Source organism: Lepidochelys kempii, chromosome 22 (genome assembly GCF_965140285.1).
Source record: "Lepidochelys kempii isolate rLepKem1 chromosome 22, rLepKem1.hap1, whole genome shotgun sequence".
NCBI classification, from domain to species: domain Eukaryota; kingdom Metazoa; phylum Chordata; order Testudines; family Cheloniidae; genus Lepidochelys; species Lepidochelys kempii.
Genome location: NC_136401.1, coordinates 17,949,831 through 17,971,104, shown reverse-complemented (window position 1 = coordinate 17,971,104; position 21,274 = coordinate 17,949,831). Strand labels below are relative to the sequence as shown.

At 46.6% G+C, this 21,274-nt stretch overlaps 1 protein-coding gene across 3 annotated transcripts in view; it reads right to left on the bottom strand.

The window, feature by feature from the left end:
- DIXDC1 (DIX domain containing 1) overlaps positions 1–21,274 on the bottom strand; it is a 60,588-nt gene that overhangs the window by 20,122 nt on the left and 19,192 nt on the right. For 2 of the 3 annotated variants that reach the window (XM_073320857.2, XM_073320859.1), the window contains exons 2-6: positions 20,853–20,982; positions 19,785–19,910; positions 16,849–17,098; positions 15,175–15,282; positions 4,025–4,137 (exon numbers count right to left, since the gene is read on the bottom strand). In XM_073320857.2, coding sequence (XP_073176958.1) covers positions 4,025–4,137; positions 15,175–15,282; positions 16,849–17,098; positions 19,785–19,910; positions 20,853–20,982 — 727 coding nt within the window. Of the gene's footprint in view, positions 1–4,024; positions 4,138–7,156; positions 7,278–15,174; positions 15,283–16,848; positions 17,099–19,784; positions 19,911–20,852; positions 20,983–21,274 lie in introns of those variants that run through there. The other variant, XM_073320860.2, reaches the window with a different exon arrangement.

Here is a 21,274-nt window from a genome sequence, read left to right as displayed (position 1 = left end):
CCTGTGGTACTTTGTAGACTAACAGACATATTGGAGCGTAAGCTTTCGTGGGTGAATACCCACTTCGGAGCGTAAGCTTTCGTGGGTGAATACTCACTTCGGAGCGTAAGCTTTCGTGGGTGAATACCCACTTCATCAGATGCATGCATCTGACGAAGTGGGTATTCACCCACGAAAGCTTATGATCCAATACGTCTGTTAGTCTACAAGGTGCCACAGGACTCTTTGCTGCTTTTAACTGAATGAATGTCTCGCTCCAGTTGCTGTGCTCGGGGAGTGAAATGCACGCAAGACACATTCACTATGAGCTTCTGTGTCCCATTCCTGAATAAGCCAAGGTTTTCCAGGCAGAACCCTGTTTACCAATTTATTCAAGGCCTGGTTCTGTCAAACTTACTCATGCTGAATAGTAATTTACTCCATGAAATTCATGGGGCTACTTGGGGAGCCAGTTCCTATTCTGCATAAGGTTGGCACAATTGGGTCCACAGTAATTTGCTGTGTGAAACCTTTTCCTACAGAGACATTTGTAACGAGTCAGTTCATTATTCCTGCCTTATCTATCTACTGTATTTCAAGGAATCCCTGTTGAGGTTACAGGGACAAACCATCCCGATGAGTCGAAAGAATAGTAAATATGGCAGGCGACCAGCTTGGCTTAATGGTGAAATCCTAGCGGATCTTAAACATAAAAAAGAAGCTTACAAGAAGTGGAAGGTTGGACATATGACCAGGGAAGAGTATAAAAATATTGCTCGGGCATGTAGGAATGTTATCAGGAGGGCCAAATCGCACCTGGAGCTGCAGCTAGCCAGAGATGTCAAGAGTAACAAGAAGGGTTTCTTCAGGTATGTTGGCAACAAGAAGAAAGCCAAGGAATGTGTGGGCCCCTTACTGAATGAGGGAGGCAACCTAGTGACAGAGGATGTGGAAAAAGCTAATGTACTCAATGCTTTTTTTGCCTCTGTTTTCACTAACAAGGTCAGCTCCCAGACTGCTGCGCTGGGCATCACAAAATGTGGAACAGATGGCCAGCCCTCTGTGGAGATAGAGGCGGTTAGGGACTATTTAGAAAAGCTGGACGTGCGCAAGTCCATGGGGCCGGACGAGTTGCATCCGAGAGTGCTGAAGGAATTGGCGGCTGTGATTGCAGAGCCACTGGCCATTATCTTTGAAAACTCGTGGCGAACCGGGGAAGTCCCGGATGACTGGAAAAAGGCTAATGTAGTGCCAATCTTTAAAAAAGGGAAGAAGGAAGATCCTGGGAACTACAGGCCAGTCAGCCTCACCTCAGTCCCTGGAAAAATCATGGAGCAGGTCCTCAAAGAATCAATCCTGAAGCACTTGCATGAGAGGAAAGTGATCAGAAACAGCCAGCATGGATTCACCAAGGGAAGGTCATGCCTGACTAATCTAATCGCCTTTTATGATGAGATTACTGGTTCTGTGGATGAAGGGAAAGCAGTGGATGTATTGTTTCTTGACTTTAGCAAAGCTTTTGACACGGTCTCCCATAGTATTCTTGTCAGCAAGTTAAGGAAGTATGGGCTGGATGAATGCACTATAAGGTGGGTAGAAAGCTGGCTAGATTGTCGGGCTCAACGGGTAGTGATCAATGGCTCCATGTCTAGTTGGCAGCCGGTATCAAGTGGAGTGCCCCAAGGGTCGGTCCTGGGGCCGGTTTTATTCAATATCTTCGTAAATGATCTGGAGGATGGTGTGGATTGCACTCTCAGCAAATTTGCGGATGATACTAAACTGGGAGGAGTGGTAGATACGCTGGAGGGGAGGGATAGGATACAGAAGGACCTAGACCAATTGGAAGATTGGGCCAAAAGGAATCTGATGAGGTTCAATAAGGATAAGTGCAGGGTCCTGCACTTAGGACGGAAGAACCCAATGCACAGCTACAGACTAGGGACCGAATGGCTAGGCAGCAGTTCTGCGGAAAAGGACCTAGGGGTGACAGTGGACGAGAAGCTGGATATGAGTCAGCAGTGTGCCCTTGTTGCCAAGAAGGCCAATGGCATTTTGGGATGTATAAGTAGGGGCATAGCGAGCAGATCGAGGGACGTGATCGTTCCCCTCTATTCGACATTGGTGAGGCCTCATCTGGAGTACTGTGTCCAGTTTTGGGCCCCACACTACAAGAAGGATGTGGATAAATTGGAGAGAGTCCAGCGAAGGGCAACAAAAATGATTAGGGGACTGGAACACATGAGTTATGAGGAGAGGCTGAGGGAGCTGGGATTGTTTAGCCTGCAGAAGAGAAGAATGAGGGGGGATTTGATAGCTGCTTTCAACTACCTGAAAGGGGGTTCCAAAGAGGATGGCTCTAGACTGTTCTCAATGGTAGCAGATGACAGAACGAGGAGTAATGGTCTCAAGTTGCAGTGGGGGAGGTTTAGATTGGATATTAGGAAAAACTTTTTCACTAAGAGGGTGGTGAAACACTGGAATGCGTTACCTAGGGAGGTGGTAGAATCTCCTTCCTTAGAGGTTTTTAAGGTCAGGCTTGACAAAGCCCTGGCTGGGATGATTTAACTGGGAATTGGTCCTGCTTTGAGCAGGGGGTTGGACTAGATGACCTTCTGGGGTCCCTTCCAACCCTGATATTCTATGATTCTATGATTCATTGCTGTGGTACCTAGGCACTAGTCTCCTGCTACATGTCCCCAAAAATATCTGAGCAAGAATTAAAGCAAATTTCAGAAAGCTATTAGCCCATGTTTTACAGATTAATAAACATCTGAATCAAAGCCTGATCCCAAAATGCCTGTCCTTGCTTTTCTTACTTTTTGCATTCATATTCAGTATCATCACTTCTGCTCATCACTGGCCTTGATTTTAGATCAAGAGCTCAATGGAATCTTTTTAAAGAGAAGAACATTAAAATATTTTATAAACCCTGAAACCTTTTGTAATCTCCATAAGACAAGACGGTCTGGCTGGCTAATGCCACAGCTCTGGAGTCTGCAGGGATTTAGACATTGTACCCAAGGTGTGATGCTAAACTTGGGGATAAACATCCTAGTGGGGCACATCACACAATTAACCAGAGGTGTGACTGATCCTTGCAGGCAGCTACAGTCTCTAGCCAAGTGACAAAGATATTCCCCTGTGCAAAAGGTAGATGGGCACGCTGATGTTGAAAACACTAGTGAAATATTACAGCCCACCAAATATTTCAACCTCAAAAATATTTTACAATCAAATATTGTAGACTAAAGAATAGTAAAGAGGGGGCTTCATTGGCTGGGGTGACAAAGCAATTCCTAGAGCGATTCCCTGTCACTCAGCCAGGGGATGGAAGCTGATCTGAAAGCACTGTTTCTACACTATGTTCCTGAGAGGAAAATGATGTCAGAAACTTCATCAAAACCCTTTCCTTTGCACTCTGTGGACTGTTAATAAATTTTAAACAGGAACTAACCCAGCAGCAGGACATTTTGGCTAATTCCTTTTGCTCACTTGAAATGAAACAAAAATCAGGGTCACCGGTGGGAGGGGTGGGGAGGGGTCCTAGTAAAAAGTAAGTGATGTGCCAGTAAAACCAGGCAATAATCCCCAGCCCTGCAAAGTGCCACTGCAAGTGAATCAGGTGGTTTTGTGCACCTGTAGCATAAATCCAGAACCCCACTACACAGGCTCAGCTCCAGCCTCAAAGTTCAAACAGATTAAATCTTTCTGTGAGACGGGACTTTCCTTCACAACAGCTTAAAGTAAGGACAAAGCTTCCACCCTATTCTGTAACTAATAAATGACACTGAACTCCATCCATTCTCCAAGGCTTTTCATTTTCAAAGCATGCTAGTGAGTCTCCTGGACTTTGCCAAACAATGGCACAACCTTAGCACTACTAAACAGTGAGTTCGGGGATTTAATTTTCTACGAACTGATGTACCAGCTCACAAAATTCTACACTCATATGGTCTCTGGGAATCCATCCAGCAAGTCTCTGCCATAGCTCTCACGTGGGAAATCCTCGTAGTGGGAAAGATGAAATACATCATCTGTGCTCTACCTGTTTTGGTTTCTGTTTCTTCAGCTCGGATGATCACAAAGCCTGCTTTCTCCTCCGACTGGGTTGCAATGGACTCGCTCTTTGTGCTGTGTATGGGACTGGGTGATGTGAGACTGCAGAGGAGAAGAGGAGATACAATTATTTCCAGTGTGAGCTGCAAACACAGCAGGGGGAAAAGAGCAGCTTCATCTCTGTCTAAAATAAAAAGCGAATATGCAAGAAGTCTGGTTACACTGAGCGCTGCCCACATGCCAATGAATTCATTAGCAGGCCAGACAGTGCCTGTAACTTTTCAGGCCAGTAGCTGACTGAAGTGCTGCAGAAGTAATTAGTCTTTTCACTTTTCCTGTAGCTTAAAAAGATGTAAATAGGAGAGACAACCACCGCAGGATTAACACAGATCCCAAAGTCAAGGAGCTAATTCTAGACTATCCTTCAGTCTGCAGTTCTGCTTACAACATAATGTATTGCAAGGCTTAGCCTACAGTTGCAAACTGCTACCAAAAGTCATTCACAGTATCCCAGCTCTCTTGGTTTCTCACCTATTTAAAGGGACAATTACTATATGGGGAACTAACCTAGAACTCGCATGCTAAGGAGCCCTCGAGAACACAGAGACACCAACACATGATCTTGCTTTAAATAAGAAAGCTTCTTGAAAGCAGCTATGTATTTCTACAACAATCTCAGCTGGTTGTGAGGTGCAGACTCTCAAGCTCTTTCAGACATTCTTCCCAAATCCATCACCGGGACAACAGCAAAGGCATCCAAAGCTCAGTGATCCATTTAATGTGCCCCCAAAGTCTCCAGGAACTAATCCTTGCAAGTGCAAGGAGGAGTTAATGTTTCATTCTCCTCAAGACAGACACAAAAGCCAGAGAGAATAAAAAGAAAACATGATGAAAGTAACAGAATAGATTTAGAGAAATAAAATGCACTTCTACAGCTTGCCTTCCCAATCTTCCCAGCACTTCTGATATAGGTCCCCCAGCTCAGGAACATACACATCTCTCTAATAAAATCAGAGAATTTTAGAAATTAGAGAGGAAATGACCTTTTAGCAGCTTCCATCTAGTCCACTCCCGGGAGCCACCCACAAGAGATTGTTCCTAGTCTATTTTCCAGGCCTTTGACTAATCTAGTTTTAAATGATTCAACTAAGTCAGCTTCCACTGCAGTAAAAGAACAAATGAGTGTGAGTCACTAAGAGAAGAGAGTGTAACCATTCTGGACTAGATACAAAAAGTAGCAGCAGTGTTTGCTCAGACCCTGTTGCTTATACAGTGTATGTCTACACTGCAAAGGAACACCCACAGCCTCGGGTATAGCCACACTGCAATAAAAGACCTGCAGCTGGAGCAAGTCGGCTGACTCAAGCTTGTGGCATTTGGGCTGCAGGGTTATAAAACTGCAGTGTAGACAGTCAGGGTCGGGCTGGAGCCCTTGCTCTGGGACCCTCCCCACACCTGGGTTCCCAGAGCCAGGGTTCCAGCCCAAGCACCAATATCTACACTGTAATTTTATAGCTCTGCAGCCCAAGCCCCGTGAAACTAAGTCAGCTGACCTGGGCCAACCATGGCTCTGTGCTACGGTCTTTTATCACAGTGGAGCTGTACCCTCAGAGCCCAGATTAATTGACTCAGGCTCACGGGGTTCAGCTGCAGGGCTAAAAATTGCAGTGTAGACATTCCCGCTCGGGCTGGAGCCTGGACTCCAAGACCCTCACCAGGTTTCAGAGTCCAGGGCCCAGTGCTATTTTTAGCCCCACAGCCTGAGCCCTGCAAGCCCAAATCAATTGACCCAGGCTCTGAGACTAGGCAGTGCAGGTTTTATTTTGCAGTATAGACATACCCACAGCGTGCAGATTTGCTAAAGGTTGTTGGGTGTGCCCAAAGATTTACCTTAAAGAAAGTTTGAATCCCAATGCAGTGCTCCCTAACAGATGGTGTTTAAAACTGAAATCATTGCCCAGGGGCCCAGCAATGGGTTGTTTGTGTTCTGAGGAAATAATCAATTATTAAAGACAAATGATCAAACTTTAAATCAGTGCAGATACTCAGAAAATCATACAGACAGACTGACTGACCTACCCGCCCAGGAATATTGCATGGGATTTGCCTTCCTTTAAGGTGCAGACACTAACGTTCCCTCTGCGCATGTTCACCTCAGACCCCTGGGGAGCCATCAGCCCTATATGATCATTGAGAGGTGTATTTGTGGTTTGTCCCCCCCACAAGCAGTAACACCATTAGGAAGCAGGCCAAGAAAACAAAATCAACATTTGGTACACATGAAGAAGGCTACCTAGGCATACAGGGGAAAGATCAATCTAGAGGACCAGAAGGGAAAAGGCACATGTGGCAGAGGGTGCTCTAGGGAGGTGCAGGATATGGGACGTGTAGGCCATGTGGCAGTGAGCAGGACACAGCACAGGAAAGTAACATTTCTCCCCAATCTGCTCTTTTCAGAACTAGATCCCCTGCCCAAAGTGAATGTTTTGTGATAGATTTGGGGGTTAACGCAACTGAGACAGGATCAGATATTTCACACCACATCTACAACAGGATTTTAATAGAATCCTTTAGGTTTTCTTACAGACACAGCTCCATCTCCAGGCAGTTTCCCTGCACATGAGAGAAACATGGCCATTTGAGCAGGAACACATTTACATGCACGGAGATTGCTCCTGAAGCAGCAGCACAGGCCAAAGGTCACCCCTATTTATCATTCTGCCAACTGGTTAAAGCTGGCCAAATTCCCATGGTTTTTCATATCAATTCCCAAAATTATTCGAGTGAGAGATATCCAAAGACGCATTCAAATTTGATTTCTTATTTAAAAGGATACATAACTATTCATCACTGAAGCACGCAGAAATGAGTGCTGGGAAATTAAATCAATTGAGGCAGGATTTATGTCACAGGAAAACACTCTGCATTATTCCTTCTAGCATTGCTTGGTTTCTTAGCTAAAATCCTTGCCTAGTTGAATTCCTGGATTGTCAATGCTTTGGGGTCTTGCACGCAATCAGGGCTTAGGGAAACAGTTTCAGTAACAAGCCTGAATTCCCTGGAGATTTTAATAAACACCCCGACCCTGCTGTTCCAAATGACAATGACAACAATCGCTCACCATTTGACCTGCTTCCCTCCCATGATCCCACTTTAACCTTTCGCCTCACAGAGTCGGTTTCCCGTGGAGCCTCAGGAATCCGCAGGTCCTGGCTGCAGACATGCCTTGTCCATTCACAGGCTTGGAATTCGGTGCCGGGGATGCCAATTCCTGTCAAACTAACGAAGAAATATTTGCCGGTCGGACTCCCCCGCGTGAGCCGAGAGACTCACAGCAAAAAGGTTCAGGGTCTTTGCAAGGAGATGTTTAGTGATAAATCGGCAGCCCACACAGACACAGATTTGATTACAGAGTCAGAGTATTCTGCAGTCCAGGTTTTGATTCTGCTGCTGCATTTTGGTCCACCATATGCCCTGGTTGTTTTCATCACGAGAATCTCGGTCTGGATTGCAAGTTGCGTTTCTCATCCCATTGTGCCTACTTCAGCTATACAGCTCCTGCTACAGAGACCCAGGATTCAGTGAGGGAAAAGTGCTCTGTTAAGAGTAGGTTCTTTGCTCCACCAGCCTCTAAGCAGTGTGCAGCGTTTCCCAGTCCTATGAGTAGCTTCCTTCCTCGCTATCTCCAGCTCCCTCTCCCTCTGGCTGTCACACTGTGCAACGCAGAGTCTATTCTCTGAGAAGATGTCTAGCTCAGGGTGGGGGAGGGAAGGTTGGGGGGAGGGAAGGAGAGGGGTGGGAAAGGGAAGGGAAGCATTTTGGCAAGTTTCCCATGAATAATTTCTGTTGTCTCTTCTTATCAGAACATTCCTTCCTGGAAATTCTGATATCAAGAACATGTGTGTGCCCCATAGCAAATAAATGTGCTAATAAAGTTTGTGGATGACACAAAGCTGGGAGGTATTGCCAATACAGAGAAGGACCAGGATATCATACAGGAAGATCTGGATGACCTTGTAAACTGGAGTAATAGTAATAGGATGAAATTTAACAGTGAAAAGTGCAAGGTCATGCATTTAGGGATTAATAACAAGAATTTCTGTTATAAACTGGGAATGCATTACTTGGAAGTAACAGAGGAGGAGAAGGACCTCGGAGTACTGGTCGATCAGGGGATGACTATGAGCCGCCAATGTGATATGGCCATCAAAAAAGCTAATGCGGTCTTGGGATGCATCAAGCAAGGTATTTCCAGTAGAGATAAGGAGGTGTTAGGACTGTTATACAAGGCACCGGTGAGACCTCATCTGGAATATTGTGTGCAGTTCTGGTCTCCCATGTTTAAGAAGGATGAATTCAAACTGGAACAGGTACAGAGAAGGGCTACTAGGATGATCTGAGGAATGGAAAACTTGTCTTATGAAAGGAGACTCAAGGAGCTTGGCTTGTTTAGCCTAACTAAAAGAAGGTTGAGGGGAGATAGGATTGCGCTCTATAAATATATCAGAGGGATAAATACCGGAGAGGGGGAGGAATTACTTAAGCTCAGTACCAATGTGGACACAAGAACAAATGGATATAAACTGGCCACCAGGAAGTTTAGACTTGAAATTAGACAAAGGTTTCTAACCATCAGAGGAATGAAGTTCTGGAATAGCCTTCCCAAGGGAAGCAGTGGGGGCAAATTACATATCTGGCTTCAAGACAAAGCTTGATAAGTTTATGGAGTAGATGATATGATGGGATAGCCTAATTTTGGCAATTAATTGATCTTCGACTACTAGCGGTAGATAGCCCAATGGCCTGTGATAGGATGTTAGATGGGGTGGGATCTGAGTTACTACAGAGAATTCTTTCCTGGGTGTCTGTCTGGTGAGTCTTGCCCACATGTTCAGGGTTTAGCTGATTGCCATATTTGGGGTTGGGAAGGAATTTTTCCCCAGGGCAGATTGGCAGAGGCCCTGGGCAGTTTTCGCCTTCCTCTGCAGCGTGGGGCATGGGTCACTTGTTGGAGGATTCTCTGCACCTTGAAGTCTTTAAACCACAATTTGAGGACTTCAATAGCTCAGACATAAGTTAGGGGGTTGTTACAGGAGTTGGTGGGTGAGATTCCGTGGCCTACATTGTGCAGGAGGTCAGACTAGATGATCATAATGGTCCCTTCTGACCTTAAAGTTTATGATTCTATGAAATCCAGAAATGTGCCGGTATTAGGCTGGGACACTGCACTGGAATTGTGCAATGGGATGGGAGGGGGTAATGTTGTGATTACAAAAATATAGTCAGTTCGCTAATAAGAAATGTGGTTTGCTCTTGCCAGGCAACTCTGGGGATCCCATGCTCCAACTGGCTTAGTCCCTTCTCCAAATAGGGAAGAGAAAGCGAGCATCTTATTTTCCTCTGGAGTTTCCATCCAGGAGACTGGTGCCACCACATCCCAGGAGATGTCACCTGCAGTCAGGAATGCAGGCTTCTCCTTGCTTCTTCTGAGATTGCTCACATTTTTCAAAATAATTTATTTTAAAACTAAAGAGACTGACAATGAAGAGCCCCAGGGTATAAATATGCAGCATGTCACAGAGCAATAAGATGAGATGGGGTGACATTCAGTGTCAGAATGAGTACAAGGAAGACAGACTGATAACAACAATAATGTTCTGCCTGTCTCTAACACCTTCCCCTTGAGGATCTCAAAGTGCTTTACAAACATGGATGAGTTCAGCCACACACCCCTTGTGAGGCAAGTCAGAATCATTCTCTTGTTTAGAGATGGGGAAATGGACATGAAGAGGCGAAATGAGTTGTCCAAGGTCACACAGTGAGTCAGTGTCACAGGCAGAAAAAGAATTCTGATCTCATGAGGCTCAGTCCCCAGATTTAACTAGTTGACCACATACCCTTCCAGACCCAAAAGAGAACCCAGGAATCCTGACAACCAGTCTCCATGTTCTAGATAATGCTGCCTATACTCAAATTTGCTCGGGAATGAATGCAGGCAGAGCTTATTCTCAACAAAATAGAATCCTGACTATAGGCCACATGGCAGATTCACACTGAGTAGCACCTTACTCCATGTGAAGTCCTACTGAAGTTAACAAGACTATTCACAGAGTTGTGAGGAAGGGTATCATCTTAAGTGACCGTAAGGAGCAGGAGGGTAAATTGGGAGGAGGGGCCAAGGGGGAAGATGTATATGGGAGGATGGCCAAGAGGTAGGGGTAACAAGTACATCCCTTGCTCCTCGTTGTGGGCTCCTCAATGTGGGGATTAATTGCTAATGAGTTTAACAGGTTCTCTATTCCATCTCTCTTTTTTTTTTTAAATCAAACAGCCCCACTGGGTTCTAGGGCATATGTGATGGCTCCTAGAAACCCTCATGTAAATTAAGCAATGCAAAATCCTTCATGGACACACACAATCCCTCATGGTGGTAGCTTACTGGGTGAAGGAGCAGAACAGGGGACTTGCCCCCTGCCTCAGGTGGGATGCAGGACCTGAGAGAATCAGAAAAGGCAGAAATGGGTCATAAGAGTCAAGACTCATGACAGTAGGGCCCCGAGCTCCAGTAACAGAATACTAATATCTCTTGAGGTGATTCATAAACCCGCAACAATACCAGGCCAACATGAAACTTCCTACTAAATGTTCACACATAGCTAAGTCTGCACCATGCCTATTATCTAACACCCTTTTCTCATAGATCTGCAATTCTAAATGAAACATACAAAGTTTGGCTACTGTCAATTTTTCTCTCCTAAGGCACTAGCCTCTGCCTGGTGTCTTATCACAGGAACAACATCCTCCCGACTTCTGATGAGGCTTGATAGGAATAAATCCTTCCTCACTTGGCAGTTACTGTTGCAATTAAACAGCCAACCTCTGTGTCTGCAATCGCTGTGCCTTTGGCTAGCGGCATCAGATGCCCTTTTCTACAATAGCCATAATCTGCTCCCCCCCTCTTGAACACATAGAACAAGTTCTATTTCTGGCACTGCTGGAGGATACACAAAACAGCCCTCAGCCTGGATCTGTTCCCCAGGGGGCCCTTGCATGCAAAACTCAATAGTATTTCCATGTTTGCTCTCCTTTGCAGCCCTCAAAAGCTATGTGGTTTTATCCTTTGACAACACTGACAGAACCCTGCCCCCTAACTCCCTCTCAGCCTGTCTCTTGTTTCTCAATGCTGATGCACATAGCACAGTCTCTGTCCAATGTCTTTGAATGTACAAAGCCAGGGAACAAATCCACAGTAATGGACAAAGAATATTCCATTCTCAAGACGTTATGACTGAAATCTAATTACACATCAGAGCACATTCCCAGCTTCAATTAAAAAGCATTTTAGCTCCAGCTTGATACAGTCTCTGATCATTTCCTGTGGAGCTGTCAGTAACTCTGTCTGCATCCCAGTAGTGCATGATTAGTAGAACTCTAGGAAATATACACACCAGGTAACGTAAAATCTTTGGGCTCCCTCTGCCACTGATCCAACTGCACAGCAAGGAGGGAGCAAGACGGAGAAAACAGAACCCAAAAGAGTGCTGGGCAGTTTAGAGATCTTTAACTCAACCAGAGAAAAGTGATTATTAAAGACAGTAACCAATGAGAAGAGTCTTACTTTCGGAGGTACGGACTGTGCCAATGCCGCTCAATGCTGAACTGATATACACTCTACCATTCCAGCCCTGCCCCCCATCAGCCAATGCACCCCAAACCTGGTCCACAGCACCCCCTGCCATTCCAGCTCTGCCCCCGAAAAAGATCAGCCAATGCACCCCAAACCTGATCCACAGCAACCCCTGCCATTCCAGCTCTGCCCCAAAAAAAGATTAGCCAATGCACCCCAAACCTGATCCACAGCACCCTCTGCCATTCCAGCCCTGGCCCCTCCAAACAGATCAGTCGCACCCCAAACTTGATGCACAGCAGCACCTGCTATTCCAGCCACGGGACCCCAAGTAGATCAGCTGATGCACCTCAGTAGTGATCCATAGCACCCCCTGTTATTCTATTCCAACATAATTTCAAAAGTTCCAAACAAACATTTTATTAACAAAGTAATGATTTTAGTTCAAAAGCAGCACAATTAATTTTATGGTTTTATCTTCAGTTCTGTAAAATTCCCTCTTATGATCATAGAGATTGTTCAGGAAAATATTTGCTGGTTTTATATAATATACAAGCTACTCAGTGACATCACTTTCTGTCAGCAATAATAATAAATATCATCTTACACTTGGTGAACTGTGAAAAAAACCAAAGCACTTTGCAAAGTACAGCTCCTCATTGGCTACCTTGTCTCTGTGCAGTGTAGCTGCCATAGAAGGTCCTGGCCTACGGATGAGTGGGTCTCTGACACAGCCAGGTCCCATTCTATTAAGGGCTCCATAGACTAGGACTAGGGCTTTGACATCTGCTCTGGAGCAACTGGGAGTCAGTGGAGCATGTGAGGAACCAAAGGGATGTGTTCTCCCAGCACTTGCTGCTGAGGCTCACTTCTGTGAGTGGCACACACTTCAGCCTTCATGTGTGTTCAGCCCCAGGTAAAACATGTTGTAGTTCTAACCAATACCACTTCCTGCAAAACCCCTTTCCTTAGAGACCTCTCAGTCAAGTGTTGCCTCAGCTCAACTTTGCTTAGCTCGTGAGATCTAGCGAGTCCCCAGCCAAAGCTGCAGGTATAGCAGGAAGGGTGTATTTCTCAAGATCCAAGTCCCACTTTCAATGGCAAAAACTCCTGCTGTATAGATGGGGGTAAACACTGACTTTAATGTTCTACAGCAGGATACAGGGGATTTTTCAGAAATCAGTTAAACACTGAACTTGATTGAACATGAAGGTCCATGGGAGTTGGGGGATGGCTGGATAATGAAATAACTATACAGCTAAAAGCAGTTAAAGGTGATGGATGAGGGCACAACAACAGTGGGAACAGCTGCGGCGTCCACTTCAGAGACTCTGGGTCTGAATCACAAAATAACACATTCCTGAAACTGAGCCTGCTGCTGAAATCCCCACTTCCCCTGCCCTGAGGTCTGGGTGTAGGGCATCAGGCTTGCTTGGTTTGGAAGTCTCAGCTCATTTCTCCTTCATGTCTCTTACACAAATTACTCCTGAGGAAATTCTGCGGCAAAAATAAAAAATTCTGCACATAATATTTTAAAATTGTGCAAAATTCTGCAAGTTTTATTTGTCAATAAATAAATGCGGAGGCTCCAGCATGGCAGTGGGAGCATAGGCCACTGGCTGCATGAAGGTGGGACATCACCCTGCGGCCCCTCCCCTCGCCTGGGACATGGACTCAATGGTGAGGCTGCACTCAACCCTGACACAGCACAAGGGCTGGGCCTGCCCCAGAAATACCCTGAGGCCCTGCCCCTCTATGTCAGATGGGCCTGGTGTGGGGTAGGTAGGCTCAACCAGGCAGGATCTAGAGGCTTCCAGGTGAAGGTGGTTGGGGCTCAGCCAGAGGGTCTGAGTGCTGGGGGAGTGGGACTTCAGGGGGGTCTGGGTGAACTTAGTTGGGGATCAGTGGGGTGGGGGTTTGGATGTGGGAGCTCAGGGGGACACAGGAGGGTGGGACTCATCAGGGTGGGGGTTTTAGTGCAGGGAGCTTAGTGCGGGGTTGTTTGGGTGCAGAGGTGGGGGTCTGGAGGCAGGGGGTTTGGTTGCAGGGGGGCTCCGGATGCAGGGGTTGAGGTTCAGTGGGATGGGGTTCAGGTATGGAGGGGGGTTCTGGGTGTACGGGGTGAGGTTTGGCGGGGGAGTCTGGATATGGGAGGTCTGGATGCATGGGAACTGGGCGGATAGGGGAGCAGCTCCTCGTACAGTGACCCCTCCTGCCACAGCTGAGGAGTGATAGGGGCAGGAAACAGGGGAGGATGCTGAGCTTCCTGCAGCTGGGGGAGGTTTCTGGGGGTCTGACACAGCCCCAGCCACTCCTTCCAGGGGAAGAGGAAACCCCATCCTTTCCCGCCTCCAGCTCAGCCAGGACTAGCAGCTGATCCTGGCAGAAGGTAGGAGCCACCGGCTGGGATATCCCCAGCCCTGTGGTGATTTACCTCTCCGCTGACTGCTCCAGGTGCCTGAAACGATGTACCTGCGCTGCTAGGGAGGGGTGCATGACTGCTCTTGCAGCTTCCCTTTGCTTCCCTGTCAGAAAGTCACTTTTCTGCAGGGAAGCAAAGAAACCTGTGGGGGACACGAATTCTGTGCACATGCAGTGGTGCAGAATTCCCCCAGGAATAGATGGTATCAGCTTGTAGAATATCCATTCCTCTTGCACTGGTTGCTGTGTCCCCTTCTTCCCTCACAGGCCTGGATGGCTCCTCGGTCATTTGCTGGAGCAGAGTTCCCGTCTCTTCAGCCTTGGGATCATTCTGCTCCTCCACTACTCTCAAGCAGTGGCTTCACTACAGAGCTTACAGCCGCGCAGCTGCTCTGCTGCAGCAACGCTATGCCGAGGGGAGCGAGCTCTCCCATCCACTGAATTACTCCATCCGCCGCGAGAAGTGGTGGCTATGTCGGCAGAGAAGCTCTCCCGCGCGATCTATGCCGGCGCGGAGGTTGACATCATTTACATCACTTGGGGGGTGACTTATTCAAACCCCTAAGCATCATAACTCCAATGTAAACTGTATTGTAGCGATAACCTCAGTCTCATTCACAGAGTCATAGATTCCAAGCCCCGAAGGAACCATTGTGATTCATCCTCTCAGCTTCTCTCAATCTCCCAGCAAACCGTCTGGTTTGATGTTTCCTACTCCTATTCCCTCTGTTCTCACTGAGCCAGAATTACAGTTCAGGAGTTCCCACCTCCTAGCCTTGTGCTCACACCACCTCGCCATACTGTCTCGTGGATGAGACAAATCTTACCTGTGGGAGAGTCTGCAAGATCAAGGGAGTCAATGAAATGTCACTCACTGATAGCTGGTGTTTCATGTTCCAGCTCAACTGGGAAATCTCAGTGTATGAAATTTTTCTTATTCCTAAAACTAGTCAGAGACTGGGCTGTGAGGGGAGCACATCTATAGGGTAGGCAGGGGGCTGTGCTGCAAGGAGGCCAGATGTGGGGTGGGCAGGAGACAGACTCTGCCAGGCTGTGAGGGGACACATCTCTGCAGTGGGCATGTCTGTTACCTGGAGGAGCAAGACTCTGAGGGCACGCTCTGCTGTCCCTCATACTGCTGCACCAGTTCTCGGACACTCCAGTAAGGATTCTCAATCTCTTCGTCTATGCTGCTGTTTCTGAAGATAAAAATGACATAATGAATAACAGCTTCACAGAGCAGGGGCAGAAATCCTTGTGATTTTTTTTTAAATTTATTATCTGAACGTAATGATATACATTCTTGGGGGACAGGAAGGGCAGAATGGGGGCTGATGAAATAAAGGGAAGGAGGAGAAGGCAGCAATCCTACGGGCCTCTTATGAATGAGAAAATCTAATTTCTGCTCTAGAAAGTGTGAGACAGGAAACCCTTTCCCATCTACCTGTGATATGGCAGGGGAGGGGAACAGTGTGTTACCTGTTAAATGCTTCCAAACTCCTATGTGTAGCAGCAGAGCTTTGGAGAGAGAAGGGAAGAAGGGAATGGGGAAAAGGCTAGCTTCTGCTAGTACTACAAGGGCTGACCATCCTAAAGAGGAACACTTGCCCAAGTCCTTCAGAAGAATAATAAAACACCAAACCCTATAGCACTGTAGGACACAGCAGCTGATAAACAGCACTCAGCAACATTACAACAATTTCCACTGCTTGGCATAATGTGAGACGGCAACAGGAATGTAGGGAGGCATAATGGAATTGGACAACAGGGTTAGCACCCTGACTTTTACAAAAAGTGCGCCCAGAATCTCTAAATTCCACAAATGGTCAGTGCCTTGGTTTTATGTCTCACTTGAAAGACAGCACCTCCAGAAGCCACAGCACCTCCTTTTGCCATGCAGCGGCATTGTGCTCAGTACTGATGCAAAGGGAAGGATGTAGCAGAGCTCTTAGGCTTTGGGCTTGGCTACACTTACATTTTATACCGCTCTAACTTGCTGGCTCAGGGGTGTGAAAAATCACCCCCCCTGAGCGCAGCAAGTCAGAGCGCTTTAAAGCGCTAGTGTAAACAGGCTCCCAGCGCTGGGATCTGCACTCCAAGTGCTCGGAGCTAATCCCCTCGTGGAGGCGGATTACCAGGAGCACTGGGAGAGCTCTCTCCCAGCGCTCACGCACGACCGCACTCGCACTTCAAAGCGCTGCCGAGGGAGTGCTCCCATGACAGTGCTTTGAAGTTTCCAGTGTAGCCATGCCCTTTGTCAAAGGTGTTTTCTTTTCTTTTCTTTCAAAGCGAGATAATAAATGTGTGCTAGTTATCGTGCTGTACAATCCTAGGTGAAGGCAAGGCACTGTCGTGTTTACTGCAAGGTGGCTAGGCGAGGTCAGCACTGTACCACCTGTCCGTGGCTGGCCTCACGTGGCTTCCCTTATGGTAAAACTACAGTGCCTTACCTCCACTGTTTTTACACGCACGTTAGTTATCCCATGGTAAAAACACACCTTTTTGTCAGTGAAGACATAGCCATAGAGGTATCCCATCCAGGTGCTAATGCAGTCCTACCGTAGACTGTTTGTGAGCTCCAATAAGATTACAGCAAAAGGTGGCCTGGGTTCAGGTCAACAAGCAATGTATGAATTCATAATAGAGAGGCAGACACCTCTTTATCTGTCCTGTAGGGAGATGCCCCCTTTACCTGCCCCGAGGACTAAGACTTAGCATCAACATTCACACTCATTCCAATGAGACTAGATAGGAGTACCCAGTACCTCTGTCTGTGCCGGAAAACATCACGTCCTGAGCGTGAGACATCCTGACGAACATCTGCCAGAGCAGCCACGGCACCCTGGGCCACTGCGGCCGCTGAATGAGGCCTGTGACTGGCTGATGATGCCGAAAGGCTCTTCCCCACCGTGCTGGCTGGTCTTTGAATGGCTGTTCTACCCGAGCCAGGTTTAAAATGAGCAGCTAAGGCAAGGATCAGCCTCATGATGGATTTCAGGTTCCCATCAACGATATCTGCAAAATACAATCAAACCTCAGGGCAATGGGGCTCAGCAGGTTCTTGTCTGACCAACATGTGTGAATGTAATTAAACTCAACAGGAGCATTCCAAAAGAAAGGGACTGAACAATTAGGACTGAAAAGGAGTACTTGTGGCACCTTAGAGACTAACAAATTTATTTGAGCACAAGCTTTCGTGAGCTACAGCTAACTTCATCGGATGCAGTGAGCTGTAGCTCACGAAAGCTTATGCTCAAATAAATTTGTTAGTCTCTAAGGCACCACAAGTACTCCTTTTTTTTTTGCGGATACAGACTAACACGGCTGCTACTCTGAAACCTGTCATTAGGAATGAGTTATCATTCCAGTGCTCCACAGAATTTGTTTTGTATGAAGCAGCCTGAAGTAAAATCAGTCACTGCCACCTACAGGACAGAATTTTATCTGCTTTGGGCATATTTGGGACTTCTGTATGGGATTATTTTCAACAAATAGTCCAGCCTATGTGTGACAGTGTTACTGAAAGATCACTACAAAGGTGTCACAGTCACTGAAATCACCACTGTCCCAGTGATGACTCCAACTGGCCCATGGAATTTGCATTCACATTTTTAATAGGAAAGAGGAGGGCGCTGAGCAAGAATGGATTTCTGCAACAATAACATCTAGTAATCATTAACTAATCAATCCTCATCACTATGCACTTTACCTCAGTGTACAAAACAGACCAAATCTGATGACCTTCAGGGCTCGCTCCAAAGACCATCCATTCTTTTTCTGGGGCGGTAGAGGGATTTTTCTAAGCCACCCAATGGATTTGGACACGCAGTGGCCATTAAGTCTAATGGGAACTGGGCATCCAATCCTGTAGGCAGCTTTGAAAATCCCAGCCCCAGACTTTTGGGGAGGGACTGGATGCCTGAAGTGTGGTTAAATTTTACTTTTGGAGGATGGGATGGAGCCAAAATAAACATTCTGTTAAAATAGATCATAAAGGTAATTAATCAATGTCACTCACAGAGGCTCTGAGGCAGAGAGGGGAAATGACTTGTCCAAAGTCACAGAGCGAGTCAGTGTCAGAGCTATGATTAGAACTCAGGGGTTCCTGTGTCCCAGAGTCCTGCGCCCATACCTTACTCTGCACAGTAGCTTTGATATGTTAATCCTGCCTCAATCTGGGGGGGATGGACTAAATGACCTCTTGATGTCCCCTCCTGCCCTACATTCCTCTGATTGCTTCATAACATGTCCAACTTCAGAGCCCTTACACAAAGCTCTCAACAAAGTCCTGTCACCGAGAATGGCCAAAGGAGACTAGAACAGGCCAGACATGGGATGTGACATTTTTTCTAGGAAAACCAGAAGGGATGCGGACCACCAGCCCTGGATTTCAATCTTTAGAGCTTACTCTGCTCTCATTTGTGCCCTACCAAACTCTGGATGCTCATGCTTTACTTCCCTGCTACCAACCTGGATACAAGAAAGCAAATTCAGATCACTGAGTTAAGCGGCCTCGAGAGACCTGCCTGGGCTGGGCCTGTTGATATATTTGTTTACAGTGTGTATAGACAAGGTTTTATCAGTATTAGCAACAGCTTATAGAGTCAGTGAAATGGGGCGAACTGGCATGTAATGCCTCACTGAATGGGAAAAAATAGCACAGACTCCAGTCTGCTGGTAGCCATGCTGCTGGCATGGAGCACTTACTGTGTACTCTGAATACACAAAGGCTACCCAGCTGAGGCTTGTAACCCCCAGGGCTGTGCTCTTCTCCTCCTGATAACAACAGGAAAGGTCAGATGCTCCACGATTCCAGTTTGAGTCACTGGGCACTGCATCTCACCCAGTGCCCCAGGAGGAGCAAACAGTACACTCAACAACCAGCAAGAATAGGGGACTGTTTTCCTCCAACCATGTGCTGTCTGTGACTAAATGATGCCACAGTAAGAGGCAGAAAGTGCATGTTTTTGCTCCTTGTGTCTCTTTCCCACCACATGTTCTGTTCCTCTTATGACAGGAAATGCTGGGAAACAGAGTTTGCCAAGCATGGGAAACAATACCACTGATTTCCAGTGGTCTGGAATTATCTTGTTCCCACCACAGAAGGCAACAGCCCAATAACAATTTATTTATGTCCATTCAATTAAGGTTTCCACGTCTGTGTTCTCAATTATACCACTTGTTTGGTCCTCTGACCACTCAGAGGAGAGGGGGCATTTCTTCTTCTTCTTAAATACTATTATGACAGGTTTCAGAGTAGCAGCCGTGTTAGTCTGTATTTGCAAAAAGAAAAGGAGTACTTGTGGCACCTTAGAGACTAACAAATTTATTGGAGCATAAGCTTTCGTGAGCTACAGCTCACTGCATCAGATGCATTCCGATGAAGTGAGCTGTAGCTCACGAAAGCTAATGTTCAAATAAATTTGTTAGTCTCTAAGGTACCACAAGTACTCCTTTTCTTTTTGTTAATACTATTATGTATTTCTTGCCCTGGACTGCTAGCTGCTCCTGTTTGGTACTGTTACCAAAGCAACCAAGAATTTAGTGCCATTCAACTGAAAACTAAACATGTTACTGGGCTGTAGCAACAAGAGAAACTGGCCTGGAAATAAATTATCTGTAGGACGCAAAACAACAAAGCATCCAGTTCTCACATATATAGCTAAGGATCATGGTGACACTGTCATTGGGGAGCACTTACCTTTCGCTGAAGTTTGGTGCATACGTATCTTTTTTGATGCCACGAATTGCAGGACTTTCTCTACATTTTCTCTCATTTCCTGCTGGCTGGTGGGACTGACCTCAATGCCATTCAGCTTCTCACCGGCTGGGAAAATCAAACAGCCTAATTATAGAGAGGAATGGACCTGCTTGGTGCTGACTGGCACTGGAACGGTTACAGGTGCAAGGAATGTAGGATTCAGCAGCTGTTATGTTGGGAAGAATAAGGGAGCCATATGTGTGACTTCTCCCTGCTCATGAGGTGTCTAATGGCAAAATAAATCCGTAGCACTGTCTGTGAAGGTGCTTTCTGTGGATAATTCATTATTCCTTGTATCTTCTTGAGTCAGCACATGTCCCTTCTGTGCAGATACACTGCACTGCATAGCATAGTCTCAGCAAAGGACAGCATCAGCTTCTAGAACCATTTCTGCTCAGTCCTATTATTTCTTTCTTGTAAATATCTGTGTCTTAGCAAAGAGATTAACTCCGACAGACAGGAATCTGATCCATTAACACCTACAAGTAAACTCCAGGCAGGGCTGTCCACATTAGGCAGAGATACCGAACAATGAGACTCGGGTCATACATTCAAATGAAGTTAAGAAGACACATACTAGTCCCACCTTAGCCCATACACCCCTCTGGGTCCCTGATGCCATTCATCGATATGGGAAATCCTTTCATGGCTCCCTTAAAACAGCTCAGCTCCTCTTGTGGCAGTTATCATGGCCATGCTAGCGGGTTTTGGCATGTGTCAGGTGACAAAGTGAATGCAGTTCTCAAAGGGCCTGGAACTTGGCCAGTAGCCAAAGGTTAGCAAGTGATATTGAACTAACACATAAGGACTTCAGTGGAAGATTGGCTTTTATGATCCACAATTTTCCTTCCTCTTAAAATGACCACCCTGCTCCGATACTGCGAGACCTGCTGGCCAGCCTCACACAGTTCCAAACATTCCACTAGCAGGGCCCCACCAAGACGAGCTTCCTCCACGCAACACCCCACAGCCCCAATAGGAGCAATAGAGCCACTTGGTGTTACTGACCTACAATTTCAATGAGAGTGGCCAGGATGACCCCATCTCGGAGATCCTGCCTCAGGTCCTGCACTGGCTTTATTGCTGGCTTCTTCTTCAGCTGGGAATTCACCCAGGCCACGTACGCCTGTAGTTGATGCTGTAAACAGAAAAGAAAACAAAATTTTGCAAGTCACTGTTGTTTTAGGAAGTAGTTGCACAACTCTTACCTTTCACTCAACCGTATGTTCGCTTAGATCACAAGTACAAATGGGTTTCATCCTACCACCTACCTGACACTGGTTCACAAAACAAAACCAGCGTTCTGTTTGGAGTAGCTCGGTACAACCCAGAACTGGAACAGCAGGAAGAACTGCAGGTCAGGACCGAGAGGTATCAGCACAGCTTAGAAGGAAGCTTGCATTGAACCTGCCTGAGGCTGCAGTATATCT